The sequence below is a fragment of the Lissotriton helveticus genome, chromosome 9, assembly GCF_964261635.1.
Source record: "Lissotriton helveticus chromosome 9, aLisHel1.1, whole genome shotgun sequence".
Lineage (NCBI taxonomy): Eukaryota > Metazoa > Chordata > Amphibia > Caudata > Salamandridae > Lissotriton > Lissotriton helveticus.
Genome location: NC_136070.1, coordinates 184,892,995 through 184,909,194, shown reverse-complemented (window position 1 = coordinate 184,909,194; position 16,200 = coordinate 184,892,995). Strand labels below are relative to the sequence as shown.

Here is a 16,200-nt window from a genome sequence, read left to right as displayed (position 1 = left end):
AAAAAAAAGAGTTTGCACAGCAGGATCCATTCCACATTTGCGAAATTCTACACTTTGTAGAAATTCGCATAGCCGGAATACAAGCCCATTGGAATTCCCACATGATATTCCTAGTAGAATGCCTGGAAATCTTCACCTTGTACAGGCTTCCAGTTGTACTACTAGGAATGTTGGTCAATTGGAAAGGACAGTGAAGGAACCTTCAGGCAGCTATGTAAATTTGCCCTTAGCTCCATTTGGTGGCGAAATGACTTGAAGAGGTAGCTGATTAACTAAATGATAAGCTCACATAAGTGCAAACTGGACTGTGGGGTGGGGAGGTCCCCGCCAGTGTGAGTAGAGCATCCACTAATCTACCAGCACTCGCCCTAGGATGAAAAGTAAAGTACGCTTTGTTTGCACTACGAGTACACATAAGGTCCCCTTATCTGCTGCTGTTGATACATTTAGCCCTATGTTTATCCGTGATGATGTGTTTGCACAACGAGTACACATAAGGTCACCCTATCTGCTGCCATTCATACATATATTCACGTTTAATCATGAAGTTGCATTTTTTCAAACAGGAAATGAAATACACACTTGAGCTAATTATTGCATATCTAAAGTACTGATGCAAAAGATAGTTATGAGGAAGAGTGACTGAGAATGCTCTCATCATTTTGTTTGAAATTGTATCTTACACCAGCACATTGAGATGTTACAAGCCATTAAGGGGGAGGCAAGAAGCTTATCATGGCTGGTACCAGGCCCTCTGTCCCAGCATTCCTTTTTTTTTTTTTTTTTTTTTTTTTCATTATTGAACCCAATCCAGACAGGTACATAGCAGAACAATGAAAAGAAAGAGAAGAAAGCATATTAAAAAGAATACAAGATAAAACATAAACCATCATGATTATAAACCTAATCATAGTGATATTCATATGCATATTAGAGAATTCTCATTAATAAAAAAGAAGGAGCAATAAAATAATAGAATAAAACAAAATTAGGTACAATAGGTAATACAAGACCTTGATTTATCAGAGATTTCCACCAATAATTCACAAAATATATTATATCAAATAACAAGAATTTTTTAAGATAATACCCTATTACATATATTGTTGTTTATATGTTACCTTCCGTCCCATCAAGGTAAATCTAGTTAAATGTATTTAATCCTGTTTTCCAGCTCAACACTGGAGACCAAATTGATTCTCCCATTCTTTTCCATTTAAGCCCTCTTGTAGAATATATTGCTCTCTCAAAGCTGAAAACAGCTAAAAAACGGGCCAGCCACATCTGGAAGCTTAGTGGTTCAGTTTCTTTCCAGCGGGCCGACAAAATAATTCTAAGTACCGCCGTACCTATAAATAATAAATTTTGCTCGTTCTTTGATAGAGCGATCGATGAATCATGTCCTAAAATAAACAATGAATCTGTTTCTGGAAGTTTATGGCCAAACAGCACCTCCCAATAATCCGCAATCATATCTTTGATATGAACCAGTTTAAGGCAGCTGCTAAACATATGTATTAGATTAGCTGGTCCTTGTGTACATCTTGGGCATAAGTCATTTTCCCTTCTACCCCAAGAGTACAATTTAGCGGGTGTATAATAGAGATCAAATATGGTTTTATATGTTTGAGCTTTAAGGTTGCTAGCCCTAAAAAGTCTTTGGCTCAACTCTAAACTTTTATATATATCAACATTGGGATTGCTGAGTTTGTCTGCCCAGCTAGATTCAATTTTTTCCAGATCATCTTGTACATTAGTAAGGAGAAGATTATATATAACACCAATTCTTGTATAGGATCTATTGATAGCCTCAAAAAGGTCTATTTTCTGTAGATCGAGGGTGGGTCTCTTAGCCTTGAGGATTGTATATATTTGCACATATTTAATATAGTCCCCATTAGAGAGATGATATTTATCCTTAACGTCTAAGAAAGTAGTTTCTAACTCATGTACAAGGAAATCCTTAACACGCAGAATTCCAAGTCTCTGCCATTTCCTTGCTATAATATCGTTTGAAAATGGCTGGGTCGCCTTTGTATACCACAAAGAGGTATACCTATTCCATTTGGTAATGTGCAAGTGTTTAGTAACTTTGCCCCAAACCTTTAATGCCCCATTTATGATTTCATACTTTCGATCATTGTCCCAGCATTCCAATGAAATATTGCTCAAGATATATTAGGGTCCATAATCCTTTCCTTCCCCTACTTTTCCTGTCCCTGAATATTCTTCTCTACACCCATTAACATCACTCCCCCAATTTCTCCACCCTACTACCCCCTAGCCCTCCTCTATCTCAGGATGCTATATATTACTTGACCACTTGTACCCATTTATTTATGTTTCTTATCCTTACGCGGCGTCATTTGTTAATGTGTATTTTGCTACTTGTTCTCCTCAATCTAACCCATGTGATCTCCATGATTTGAACAATTTTAGTGTGCCTGTATTATCTTCACTCATGTAAAGCGCTCTGATACCCCAGGGTCCAGCCAGCTCTATATAATACATTTAAAATAAAATGCTTCCTGCTGTTTTACTCTGATCTAACTTCCCTCAATGTTTGCAATGTTTTAAAAGCATTTAGCCCCTTCCACTCAGGATTACACTAATTTGCCTATTACCACCTCTCTAGGAGGGCATATAATATTCTGTATAGCCAGTACCACTGGAATGTGACAAAATTATGCAGCAGGTTTGACTATATTATGAAGAAAAATAGTAGAGGGGAACCCCTCAAACCAAGAGGACAGGGTTGTTCAAACCAAACTACAGTCCACCTCCTTCAGTGTAGCATCAAACCAAAATCTCAAGTACACATACACTCACTCACCAGTGGCGTAACAAAGGCCCCCAAAGCCCCAGTGGAGCAGGGGAGCACCCCAGCTCCAGGGGGCCCCCTTAGCACAGCACCCTGGTGTGACAGCTCCTGACTGAGTCCGGAGGAGGTTAGGGGGGGCTCCATGTAGTTTGCAGGGGTGACCCCTCACGTTTTGTCACGCTCGTATCAGTCAACACAACCCACACAATTTAAAAATCTTCATCCAAATAAATAGCAAATATGAATGCCAAAGTGCTGTAAAAATATATATGCTTTTAATGAGATAAAAAGATAATAAGATTGAAATGGTATGCAAACAACCAACTCATCACAAAAAGAATTTTGACGCTATCTCCAAGCACTGCCCATTTTTACAACAGAATTACGCTTTATAAATGCTCAGTGATAGTGAAGCAGAAGTGTACATGTTAAAAGACACATTGATTGGTCTGATTCAATTCATCCTTTTTGCGTTATGTATTTTTTATGAAATAACGGAGCGAACTACAAGAGACTGCATTTTCCAGAATGCCAGGGGCGAACCTTGCCTGAGAGGTCAGCAGTGTGCTCCCACATCCTGTTGTCTATTTTTTATGATGATCTGGTTGTATGTATATAATTGTAACCTTTATAATACATGTTATGTTTCTTGATTGGATTAAAAGCATATGTATTTTTTCTAGGACTTTGGCATTTAAAGTTGTTATTTTTGATGAAGGTTTTTTTATTATGTGATTGAGTGGCTGTGTACTTGAGATTTTGACTAAATTATGCAGCACAATGCAGCACGTTCTGTTGCATCATTGTTGCTGTTCTCTCTGTATAATACATTAATATTGCCTGAGCAACGTTTCACCCATGTTAATGCCAGAATACAGCATTCAGCATCTGAAAGGATCTGCCAGCTCAGTAGATTAATGTATCCGCTGCAAGGGCCTGTGTTTGACTTCAGGGGCACAGGTTCGAATCCTGGTGGGTCCACTCAGCCTTTCACATGTCTGAGGTCGATAAAATGAGTACCATTGAGTTGGGTACCAAAAAAAATCTGTTATTCAGCGGCAAGATATCTAAGGGTGAATGTGTGCTTTACAAATACACGTTATGTTCAAGTCAAAGGTCTGCCACTGTGTGAAGCTGGGTATGGGGTTTTTAAAAGTTACTTTGAATCCTTTTCAATTAGCACAATTTTTTGTTGCAATCATTAAATTATGTGGCTGATTATAGAGTAAGTGGCAAGAGTGGTAAAACAATAATTCTGCAGAAAACGCCACAGTCTCAGAATCTCATAATTCCAGTGGCCCTTGGTGAAGCCCGAGGTCTCAGGCTCAGATGTTATGATGAATCGGTGGTAACAATGTGCATGTCAAGTGTTTGCATTATCTCTATGTTGAGTCTTTGAATCCTTGTGAGAGGACCAGAGCCACCTTTTATGACATACATGATGTGATTTGTCTGTTTGCAGGACGGAAGGCGGGATCTCGAAAGGTGCCACCGTTGGCATCCTCCTGGACTTCAACCGAAGAACCCTGACGTTCTCCATCAACGAGGAGCAGCAGGGGCCTGTGGCCTTCGAGAGCATGGAGGGCCTCTTCTTCCCAGCCGTCAGCCTGAACAGGAATGTCCAGGTACTGTCTTTGTTATTCTACAGGCTGCCACTGTGACTGTGTCTCCACCAGTAAAAGCAAGATTAATTCTCTGGTGCCCTCATCTCTTTTCAGACTACCATATTTATTTAGTCCAGGCCAGTTGTGCATGTTGGGTTTGAGGTTTTCATCATGGGACAATGACCTGGAAGTTGTTGCATTGAGGCCACACACTTTGTTGTGGGCATGTGCTGGAGTACAAACATAACATGACATACTAAATGCCACCCTTTTCAAGAGTTTGAAATGCATTATAAGGGGATGTCTAGAAAATGTGAAAATAATTTGAAAGAAAAGGTCAGACACGAACATTTGAGATGTACTGTTCCATTGCAGCGATAAAGTAGAAAAGCGGTCTGAATGAATCCAGAAGATGTCTCAAGCACCATTACTGTAAATGTATGATATATGAAGTGACTTGCCCAAGATCAAACAATATAGTCAACTGGAGAAGTTTGGATTAGAACTCTTGACTCCAGGTGGCAACATAGCCACTCGCCCAGTTATGTCGAATGTAGATTCAGGAGTGCAGGATATTTAACAAGTGCTGAGGATATCCACATAAAGTGAACTTACTTGCAATAAATCTAAACTGTATAATTTGCATAATCAGTTGTTACCTTAAAAAGTACATAGGGCAGTGCTAGACCACCTCTATTCCCTTGATTCAAACAAGCTTGTTCTTAACCACATTCTTCAATGTTTATGGTAGCATGTGTCTCCAATATTAATCCACGTGTACCACAGCCATGCTAGAATGTTAGGATAACCTCATGAGATAAATATGCATGTTAATAATTTAAATAGAAATCCTTTAAATAGAAAAGGGAGGCCTATACATGCTAACTTTATCTGACCTTGTAGCCCAGTGTTGAAGACCCCTGTGAAAGGAGATGTGTCTTAAGCAAGCCCTGCATTCAGTAAACTTCGGATCCCTTGCATCAGTGCACACTCTAGCTTTACCCAAAGCACTTTTATCCGTATTTAGTTGTAGGACCGGTCCTCTATGTTTATCATGCAAAATACATATTCAATGCAGACCATGAGATAGAGAAAGGATGTAAGTATCCCTTCATGCTATGAACCAAAGAAAGGTAATTGTATGCCCAGTTTTGGTGAGAGGTGTCCACAATGTCTGTGGTGGTAGGAGTACCCTTAATTGGACTGTTTGTCAAATAGCTAGACTTTTATTGCAGAGCTAGAGTTAGTATAAGTGGCACCGTCTAGATGGTCATTGAGCCACAATCCAATAGAGGTAACAATAGATGCAGCAATTAAAAAAAAAAAAGTTTTATGAGTGCACATATTTTGGCGAAACTAATTCACCTTGAAGTAGTTGGTGAGAATGTATTCAAGTATTTGCAGTTTTATATAGTCTGAACAAAACCCAAAGATAACTGATCACAGAGCGCATGGCATACCATGAATGAGAAAGAGGTTAACGCCAGAACCCAACTTCACATGTACGTCACAGTATCATTAAGTAAAAGTGGTCTGCATGCCCTAAATATTGATTACAAAAAGAAATATTATCACACTTCGTGCGGATTTTCGATTATTAACTCCTTTGGAGATCTACTTTGGTTATGTAAATGTAAATGTATTTCGATTTATATAGTGCTCGTTTCACCCAGGGGTCTCAAGGCGCTTGCTTAGGGAACCCGTCCTGGTATTCCCCTGTGAGAGATACCCCGGCAGGGTATTCACAAGGTGAAAGCCAGGCATCCCGCCGCGAGGGGCTGTAGTGGAGATTAAGCAAGCTATTGCCCAGAGTCGCAGAGTGTGACCCCGTGAGTCGAGTAGGCACCGGAGAGAGAATTGTCGAGTCCGTGGAATTTTTGAGCCCGAGACCCGCCTAGGCGGGGAATCGAACCCTGGTCCACGGCTGATCTCAGCTTCCGGGTCTGCCGCCTCTAACCACTGAGCCACACTTCTCCCCTTCTGAATCCCTGGTACCATACTCTGAGACAGCTCCATCTTCTCCACAGGCTCTACATACTCTAATTTACCACACACACATTTATGTATTGCACTGATTTCCTAAATAGCCATGACAGTGCTTTACAGTCTAAACCACAGCTGAAAGGTTCTGAATTTATAGTGCATTGCATACCGTGAAAGCTTAAGCCATGATTTCCCCACAATGACTACGGCCTGATTAGAAGTGCCAGGGTCTTCCAACCTCCGCTATCGCAGTGGCGCAGAAGTGGTGGTCCACCGTCCACCGGTTTATGACTTTCAAAGTCATACCAGCGGTGGACCACCGACTACACCAGGGAACAGTCATTCCCTGGCTGTTGCAGAGCTGCACCACAATGTGAAATGCTCAGCGGGACTGCGCCAGTCCCGCTGAGCATATTACGAATTCCTGCACCCTCAGCCCTTTCATGGCGGGAGCCCGGCCATGAAAAGTCTGGTGGTACAGGAACAATGGGGGCCCTACAGGGGCCCCATGCCTCCACCATAGGGATAAATCCAGGGGGCACAACAGGTGCCCCCTGTCTTTATTTTCCCAAGTTCCACGACGTCCATGCCGTGCTGAAACTTTTTTGGCCGTTCAGATTGCGGTGCCTGTTTTCGAGTTCAGCTCCTAATATGGCTGTCACTCCTTGCGCGGCTTTGGCGCAGCTCTGCTAGCGGAGAGCTGGCGCAACTACGCAAAAGTCGTAATCAGCCCCTAAGTGACTTAAAACAGAAAAGCTGGAATGAAAACAGTGGTCCGTGACCAGGATTAGAACTAATTACAGTTTACGTTGCAAGCAACATTGCAAATGAATTATTAAATAACCTGAAAGAGATAATGATGCATGTACAAAATACCTATTTCTGCATCTAAACAATTATATAGACCAGACATGAAAACAAGCGCCACACTATATAATAAATTCCACGATATTTATTATAGAACAAATCAATTGCTTATGTAATGGCCATAGGTTGCGCGCAAAAGGAGAGGTGAAAGGATAGAATAGTGGTGTTGGGTAGTGAGATTGTGAATCAAAGAATAAGATATAGACAATTCAACCAATTTTTAAATACTGATAACAAAGATCAGTCACAGCAAGCCTGTCCATAAAGGATTTACAATAAATCTGTAAATTTTCAGTGTGCACTTAATGCAAATTCCAATGGTATGGTAAGGTAAGTAGTAGGTACAAGTCTTAAACAATGGGAGAGCGTCGACGTTTCGACTCGACTGTGCAATGTGGGATTAAAACCTTTGCTGCGAGTCTTCATCAGGACAGTGTGTTTGCAACCTAGACCTGCAGCCAAGCCTGGCTAAACAGGTATGATTTATACAACGTGCCGGAAAGCTCAATGTCGCCACAGCACGATTATTCTGGTGTTCTACAAGCACATCACCAGGTGTGTATTTCTTCAACGATCAGCGAATGCCCCTATCTTAGTCAGGAGGCCTAAGCGTCGTAGTCTGCCGCTCCCTCGGGAGGTTCCCAGCATCCCGAGGGAGCGGCAGACTACGACGCTGAGGCCTCCTCAGCGTCGTAGTCTGCCGCTCCCTCTGGATGCAGACTATGGTGAATGTATACATGAAGCCATAAAGCACAGCTGTCAAAAAGCAGGTATAGAACAGTGATGCAGAGTAAGGTACTGACTAAAAGAATGTTAAAAATTGGCAAAATATTTGTTTCTTGATGTTTTTGAATGTATAAATTTGCTCACCATAAAACTTTCGAAGGAACCACAGTTAGGAAGGGCATCTGAAGAAGAAACTTAAATGACAATCTTCTCAAACTTCAGTTTGCTCTGACATTTATCTTTTAAAATGGCTGCTAATGTACATGCACGCCATATAATCCTATGTAAAGCATCCCAATTGTGGAAAAGATACTCTGAAACAGGATGGCGTTTTATTCCGGATTTATTAGTTTCCGTGTCTTGCTCTAAGCCCAGTCATTCCAATAATGCCGAGCATCATTCTAACTTAACTCACTACCACATTCAAAAGATGCACACTCCAAACCCCAACACGAGATAGCTCGAGACACTATCTCGAGCCATCTCGCGTTCATGTAATTACCTCTAATGTAACACATCTTCCCCCTCTATAAAAAAACAAAAAAACAAAAACAAAGACATAAAAATATGATAAATTATAACAATTTGAGAATACATAGAAAACAATTTTGATAATTCAAAATACTACCTTTGTTCCTTAAAAAAAGATATCTATTATCGCAATTTAACTCATGACAAAATCTTTGTACCTAACAGGAACATGATGGACTCTTGTACTTTTTTTTTAAATAATAGGATGAGCAATGGGTGCAAAATTTTCCGGTGCAAAATTATCCTCATTGTCAATTTTAACATCCAAAAACACATTACTGTCGCCATCAAATCTACCAACTTCCTTTCCTTTGAATATGGAAACTCTATTCAAATTTCAGACACCCCCACCTTCAATTCTAACCGCATGTTTAAAAACTTCTATAACTTTCTTAGGATGTGACCAAATTTGACCTCCTTTCACAACACCTTCCTTTTTTTTTATCTGAACTAAATCACCAACAGAAATGACATGTTTACTCACTAACCCCTGTTGCTTCTCCATTCTCCTCTTCATCTCACCCTTATATGCACTTACTCTGCTACGAACCAAATCATAATCTACCTTAGAAAACCCACAATGATCATTAAGATTTTTTTTAACCACCATGGAGTAAGTCTAGTACTAGGCTTCCGACCTCTTAACAGTTCAAATGGACTGACTAACGTGACAGAATTAGGTGATGTTCTATAAGATAACAACATAGACTGGAGAGCATTACGCCAATTCAAATTACCCTTGATAGAAAGTTGAATAGCTTCCTTAACCACTCTATTGAACCTTTCAACTTGCCCATTGGCCTCTGGGTGGAAAACATCTATTCTTTTATGTACAATACCAGACTTAGTAATAAAATACTCAAATTCCTTACTGATAAATTGCGGCCCATTATCTGTTACAATTACCACTGGAATTCCTTCCCTGCAAAATACCTCATCCAAATATTCTATTACATTTTTAGCTGTGATGTCCCTTACCATTTTAACTTCAGGCCATTTCGAAAAATAGTCTATCAAAACAATTCCAAATCTTCCTTGCTCAGGTAACACACTAAATGGTCCAATGATATCAAGGCCTAACTTTCGCCACGGACCAGGAGGATATTCCACAGGACAAGGTTCAGACCGCAAAGCTACAGCAGATTTATCACTATTAGCACAATTTGAACACTTCTGGACAAAGTGCTCCACACAACTATCGACACCCGGCCACCCAAAAAAATCCTTTATCCGTCTTCTGGTAAATGAAATTCCTAGGTGCCCTTTGTGAGCGATGCTAATGATCGTATTCCTCAATGAATGGGGAGGAATATATTTGTCACCTCTCATAATCAAGTCATTTTCAATGGGCAATTCATCTTGCACTTTAGCATAGCTCATCATATCACTTGAAAGTTTCCTTTGTTCTGGCCACCCTTGCAAAATATAATTCTTAACATTTGTCAGTTCTACACTTTTCTCCATTTCTTTTGACCAAGATTCCTTGCTTAAATCAAATTGCTCCCCATAAATTAACATAACATCTTGAGAAGTAAATGCAACTTCACATCCATCTTGATTTGTGGAGTCTCCAAAAGAAGAATGCAACCTGGACATACAATCTGCATGAATGTTAGTCTTCCCTTTTACATACACCATTTCATACTGGAAAGATTGTAGTCTGGATGCTAGTCTAGCAAGAAGAGCAGACATAGTTCATCCCCCACCAGGTGCCATCATATATATAAGAGGTTTATGGTCAGTTTTTATTGTAAACTTCGTTCCCCATAAGAATGTTTTGAAATGTTCCGCCCCCCAAACTGATGCTAACAATTCCCTTTCTATAACTGAGTAATGTTTCTCAGCGTCCCTTAATGCCCTTGAAGCATAAGCAATTATCCATTCCTTTCCACAATCACTTTGCATGAGAACAGCACCTAAACCCGTACTCCTCACGTCTACCATAACAGTACATTTTTTACCAATAACGAAAGGTTTCAAACATGGTGCATTCACAATAAAGGTTTTAAGAGCTTGAAATGCTTCGCTCATTCCACATGACCATAGAAACTTTGCATTTTTCTTTAAAAGAGGTCTAAAAAGATCTAACTTTGACGAAACATTGGGTATAAATTTTGCGTAAAATTCTATCAATCCTAGAAATGCAACTAATTGTTCCTTGGAGATCGGTACAGGTGCATTGATGATACTTTCCGCATGTTTTTGTTTGGGTTTAATCCCAGCGCCACTAATGGTATGTCCTAAGTATTCTACCTCTTTTTCTTTAATTTTGCATTTATCAAGCCGTAAAGTGAGCCCTTTAACAGATAATGCACTTATCAAATTTTTTAAGTTCTCATCAGACTCCTCAACATTTTCCCCGTACACAAGTATATCGTCCTGAAAGGCGACTGCCCCTGTTAAACCTTCAAGTGTCTCTTTCATAAGTCTTTGAAAGACCGAAGCAGCACTTGCTAATCCAAAAGGCATACGTTTGTATCTGAAAAGGCCTTCAGGAGTGATAAAAGCTGTTAAATTTTTAGATTCGTCATCCAAAACCACTTGATGATACGCACTAGCCAAATCAATGCACGAAAAAACTTTTGCACCACCCAACATTGAAACCATCTCATGAAGATTTGGTAATGGATGTGCATCGACCCAAATGGAATTGTTAAGGCTACGAAGATCCACACATAGTCTCAATTCGCCGTTAGATTTAACCGAAATGACAATCGGAGAAACCCGAGTTGACGACTCAATGGGCTCAATAATATCTTTGTCACACAGCTCCTTGAGTAAAGTTTTGAGTTTGTCTCTATATGTGAGGGGAACATTTCTTACCCTGTGCTGAACAGGAACAACCCCATCGTTGAGCTTTATTTTATGCCTGAAACCTTGATATTTACCAAGTTCCCCACTAAAAACATTTGGAAAGTTTAACTTCAATTGACTTAACATACAATCCCGGTCAGAAATATTAGCACATTCTATGGAATACACAGGAGGGTCATCTCTTGGATCAAGCTTGATCCCCAATTGTTCTTGGTGAGGCCATCCTAATAAAGACTGTCCTGATTTTGCTACATAAATCTTTCCTACAGTAGATTGAATTGCAAAAGTTATATTCCCCCAGAAGAAACCAACCAAATCAATTTTGTGTCCTGTGTAACCTCCTGGAGAAATGTCAGATTTAAGTAAAACCCTATTTGGCCAATTTTTCTTTACTACATCTAACCCTATTATGGTGTACCATGCACATGAGTCAACAAAAACATGTATAATCATCTCATCGATAATTACATCACATGAAGGGAACTTACTCACACCCTCACTACCACAAATATTAATTACAGTGTTGATGTCATTTTTATTTGGAAAGTCATAATCACCAGAGTCTTGAACAATGTTAACTTTCTTAGTGGTAGATTTGCAAAATTTAATGAAATGCCCTTTTTTGTTACACTTAGAGCATATTTTCTCAAGAGCAGGGCAAAATTTAGAATTCGCTAGGTGGTTAGAGCTTCCACATCTAAAACAAATCCATTGAATATTTTTTTTTTTCATTTTTAGAATATTTAGACTTCCAATCATTCTTATTCAAATTTTCATTTTTCTGTGAAGTATAGTTCATAAATTTATCTCCATCTTTTAAAATGCAGAAAACATCTCCTTTATCATTCCCTCTTATTTCTTTAACCTGTTCGGTGCTCATGATGAGCTCAGCTCGTCATGGCATATACCTCTCAGGTGCTCATGACGAGCTGAGCTCGTCATGACCACACCCGTTTTGGTTGCTGTCCAGCACAGCAGGGGAATCGCTCTAGCAGCGATGTGGTTAACGAATTTCTCAGAATGTTCAATTGATCTCGCAATATCAATAGCAGCGTTTAGAGACATATCTGATGTTGTCCATAGACTTTCCTGTACTTTTTTGTTATTAGTTCTCATTAGTATTTGGTCTCTCAGTACTTGTTCATAAGTGATATATTCAAAATTGCAAGTAACAGCAAGCGATCTGAGAGCAGAAACAAAATCTTTAATAGACTCATCACTATGTTGTTTTCGTGAACAAAAGACAAATCTTTCCATTACAACATTCTTCTTTTTTCCGAACCTTATTTTCATTTGTTCTGCAGTGTAGTCATACATTTTTTTTCACCGGGATTAATTAGAGCAGGTAAAGTAAAAAACTCTTTTAATCCAATTCCACCAAGACAGTGTTTTAAAAGTGAGAGTTTCCTCTCTGGTTCACAGTCTGTTCCTTCTAAAACCTCAACATAAGCTAAAAAAACTGGTTCCCATACTTCCCAGTCCATAGGTGGTTCGCCTTTATTTGCCAAAAATGAAGGAGGAGGAACAATACCACTCATTCCTGAATTAGTTATGTATTTGTAGGTTTGCTTGTTGTTTATTTATATTTAAATACGTTTAAAAAAAACACTGCTCTCTCTTCACAATTTAATAATATGAAGTAAAAGAACAAGGAAACAAAACAACCATCCACAATAAATTGGTACCTTAATCCAATAGTTTTGTTGAAAATAGGAACAACCAGGACTTAATTCCTTTCATAAACTCGAAGATGGATTACCAATGACGGTGAAATTTGCTTAAGATTTAAAAAAAAAACAATTCCAAAATGACGCTTCTTTCTAAAGGAATTAGATGTTGTTTTGTTAACGTCTGACATCCGACGTTTGTTTCCTTAGGAAATAGATGTGTTCGCTCGCGCTGTGACAGACAATACGTCAGCTGTCGCGGTGCCAAATGTTGATCTTACATGTACATGCAATTCTCGGTAAGATAATTAAAAAATTACAATACCTTCGGAGAAAAGTATAATAACTCGTCGTTTTGACTTGCCGTTGATCGTAATTTCGTTTGACCCGCCCTTTATTGTAATTCCAGAGTATTAATACGTTGAAATAAATTTAAAAATCAGGAATACTTCCTTCCAGTAGCTGTATATATCGCTGTGAATTCGTCTCCTAATCGTCGCCAGTGTGGAAAAGTTACTCTGAACCCGGATGGCGTTTTATTCCTAATTTATTAGTTTCCGTGTCTTGCTCCAAGCCCAGTCATTCCAATAATGCCGAGCATCATTCTAACTTAACTCACTACCACATTCAAAATATGCACACTCCAAACCCTAACACGAGATAGCTCGAGACACTATCTCGAGCCATCTCGCGTCCATGTAATTACCTCTAATGTAACACCAATGAAGGAAATGGCCTCTCCAGCGTTGCGTGCATCAGTTTTCTAAAGCCGGTGGAGCTTATTTTGGTCAAATGCTCCAACCAGCTGGCATGCCTCAGAGAATGCCACCAACAGAAGCGATCAACAAAGCAACACACTGGAAGCACAGAGGATGGATCAGAAGCCATGCAAAGGATCCAAATACCTTTCTCCTCAGTCGCAACGACTGACAAGGCCGGGGTGGAGGCCGCAACGTTCAGTTCGCGCCACAGGCTTCGACACAAGCACTCAGTGGCCAAGGTTGAAAACACTCGTAAGACTGTGGGCACTCTGGATCCCTATCATCACCACTTCTAGCAAGAGATCACGCGGTACCAAGGTGTAACTTAAATTCAGATTTATTGCTCATAAAGAATGCCCACAACTTAACACATCCTGTCTAATCAAGGTCCTGCCAGCAACTGACATAAATGTCACTGCTAGAACCTTAGACAGGAGAGTTCCATGTGGAACTCATGAGGTCACAATACATCTACATCTGTGCGTACATAATAAGGTACAATGATACCTACTTCCAGTATCAGGCTTTAACCCAAAACACGAGCGGGAAAGGCAGCAAAGGAAGCAGGGAAGAAAAAGACAAAGATCGGAAAACTGTGTCAAAGGAAGGAAGAAGGAATGAAAAAGAATGTTGCAAGAGGCAGATAAATACACTTCAAGTTTGGGGTGGTGGAAGACTGAGGTATGAAATGGAATCAAACTAGGCAGCTTTGGTATTCAGCTAACCAGGCATTCGTCTGCACCAGTGGCTTGCTCATATGAACAAATTGGGGCCTCCACATGTTTTTATTTATTTTTACAAATTAAACACTGAATATTATCTTGCTGTATTGTGGAAGGCAAGCACTAGGGGACTGATTGTAATTACGGGTGGAAAACACTTTTACATTGGTGAAGTGTGTTGTTGGCACTCACTCTGATCAATTCACCTTAGAGCTCAGTGGGGTTGCATTACAATTTCCAGAACATTAAATTGGAGCCACAGCTTCCTTCTACATCTCTGATTTCATATTCTTTTGAACCTGTAAATTCATTCTGATTGGGCATTATAGTCTGAGTTCAGTTAAGCAGCACCAGTTATTTAATTATTGCCATTAAAGATGACTCATTGTCTTGAGCTGTAGAACTATGGAAGGCTGTGTTAATAACATTTTACTCTAAAGTGAAGTAACAAATCAACAAGAGGCTCATTTTCTACACCTTCAAGTACTTTAATCAGCTTTCCGCCTCTTGCTGCACTCAATAACTCCTTGGTTATGTAGAGTGTTGATGTTATTTTGTTTTAGGAAAGGACACCCTGTAGAACAGAAATGAGTACTTAGATAGAAAATTCAACCCCAAGTCATAATTCTGTTGTTACCATTTTTATTTGGTACTGTAAGCTAACGAACATGACCATATATGTGTACACAGCAGCCCTGGTGATGTGTGAGTAAGGAGACACAAAAAATTTGCACCAGACAAGTGCCAAATGAAAACATTGGTTTTTTTTGCATATTCATATTTATTTTGAATACGTCTGCTCCATAAAGGTATTTGCATATGTTAGCTCAGCTTACAAGAACAAACTTCCTTTTTACCATACACAACCACTTTTAACATTTAAAAGATGTGTTTTCAACCTTATATATGAGTAAATACCGCACAAGTCTGAGCTAGTGGTCCACAAACTATTTTTCAACTCTTTCTCATCCCGTTCCCAACATGCAAATTGGAGATTTACTCCTCTCAAGGGCAGTAGTAAATCTGTTACACGTGTGGGGATTTACAACCAACACTCTCAAAATTGGTGAGGTTCTATGGAGAGATGTTTCAAGTAAAACAGTTTCCCATTGAGAAAAAATATGAAAATAAGAAAAATGTAATTACTTAAAGTTAAGCACTTTTCACAAATGCAGTTGTGCATTGTTTACAATTATATTACACCAATATAGTGTAAATGTGTGCAAATCTGTTCACTGGTGGGTGATCTAAGACAGGAAGACCCTTGAAAGTAGTAGAACATCCCAAAAATGTTTTAAAATGTGCTAGTTTGTGTGTACTCACAAACCCTTCCAAGCCACATTGCCATTGACACCTTGGATAAAGTCCAAGATTTAAGGAGTCATCTTAGATTCGATGAAGAAGGAGCTGTGCCATGAATTAGCAGGCCTCCCGCTCTGACAAACCTGCAGTTCCCTAGCCTCATGGAGATCTTGTGGAAGTGCTAGATTTCCAACCTAGCTCCACTGTTGGAAAAAACTGACCCAACAGCCCATTCATCACAGGGCTACTGGGTCACAGTGGCTGATGGCCCATCTGAATTGGGGTGCTGTGCAGTGGCAGCCAGCACGGTTTTGGGGTGGTGAGGCGGGGGCGAGGGTGTGAGTGTAAGGAGGTATAATTGTAAAAAAATGAAAAAGTCACTTACCTCCTCACCGCTCTGTT

At 39.7% G+C, this 16,200-nt stretch overlaps 1 protein-coding gene across 2 annotated transcripts in view; it reads left to right on the top strand.

The window, feature by feature from the left end:
• TRIM9 (tripartite motif containing 9) overlaps nucleotides 1–16,200 on the top strand; it is a 459,144-nt gene that overhangs the window by 431,227 nt on the left and 11,717 nt on the right. For both annotated transcript variants that reach the window (XM_078659735.1, XM_078659734.1), the window contains exon 10: nucleotides 4,284–4,446. In XM_078659735.1, the coding sequence (XP_078515861.1) occupies nucleotides 4,284–4,446 (163 nt within the window). The remainder of the gene's footprint in view (nucleotides 1–4,283; nucleotides 4,447–16,200) is intronic.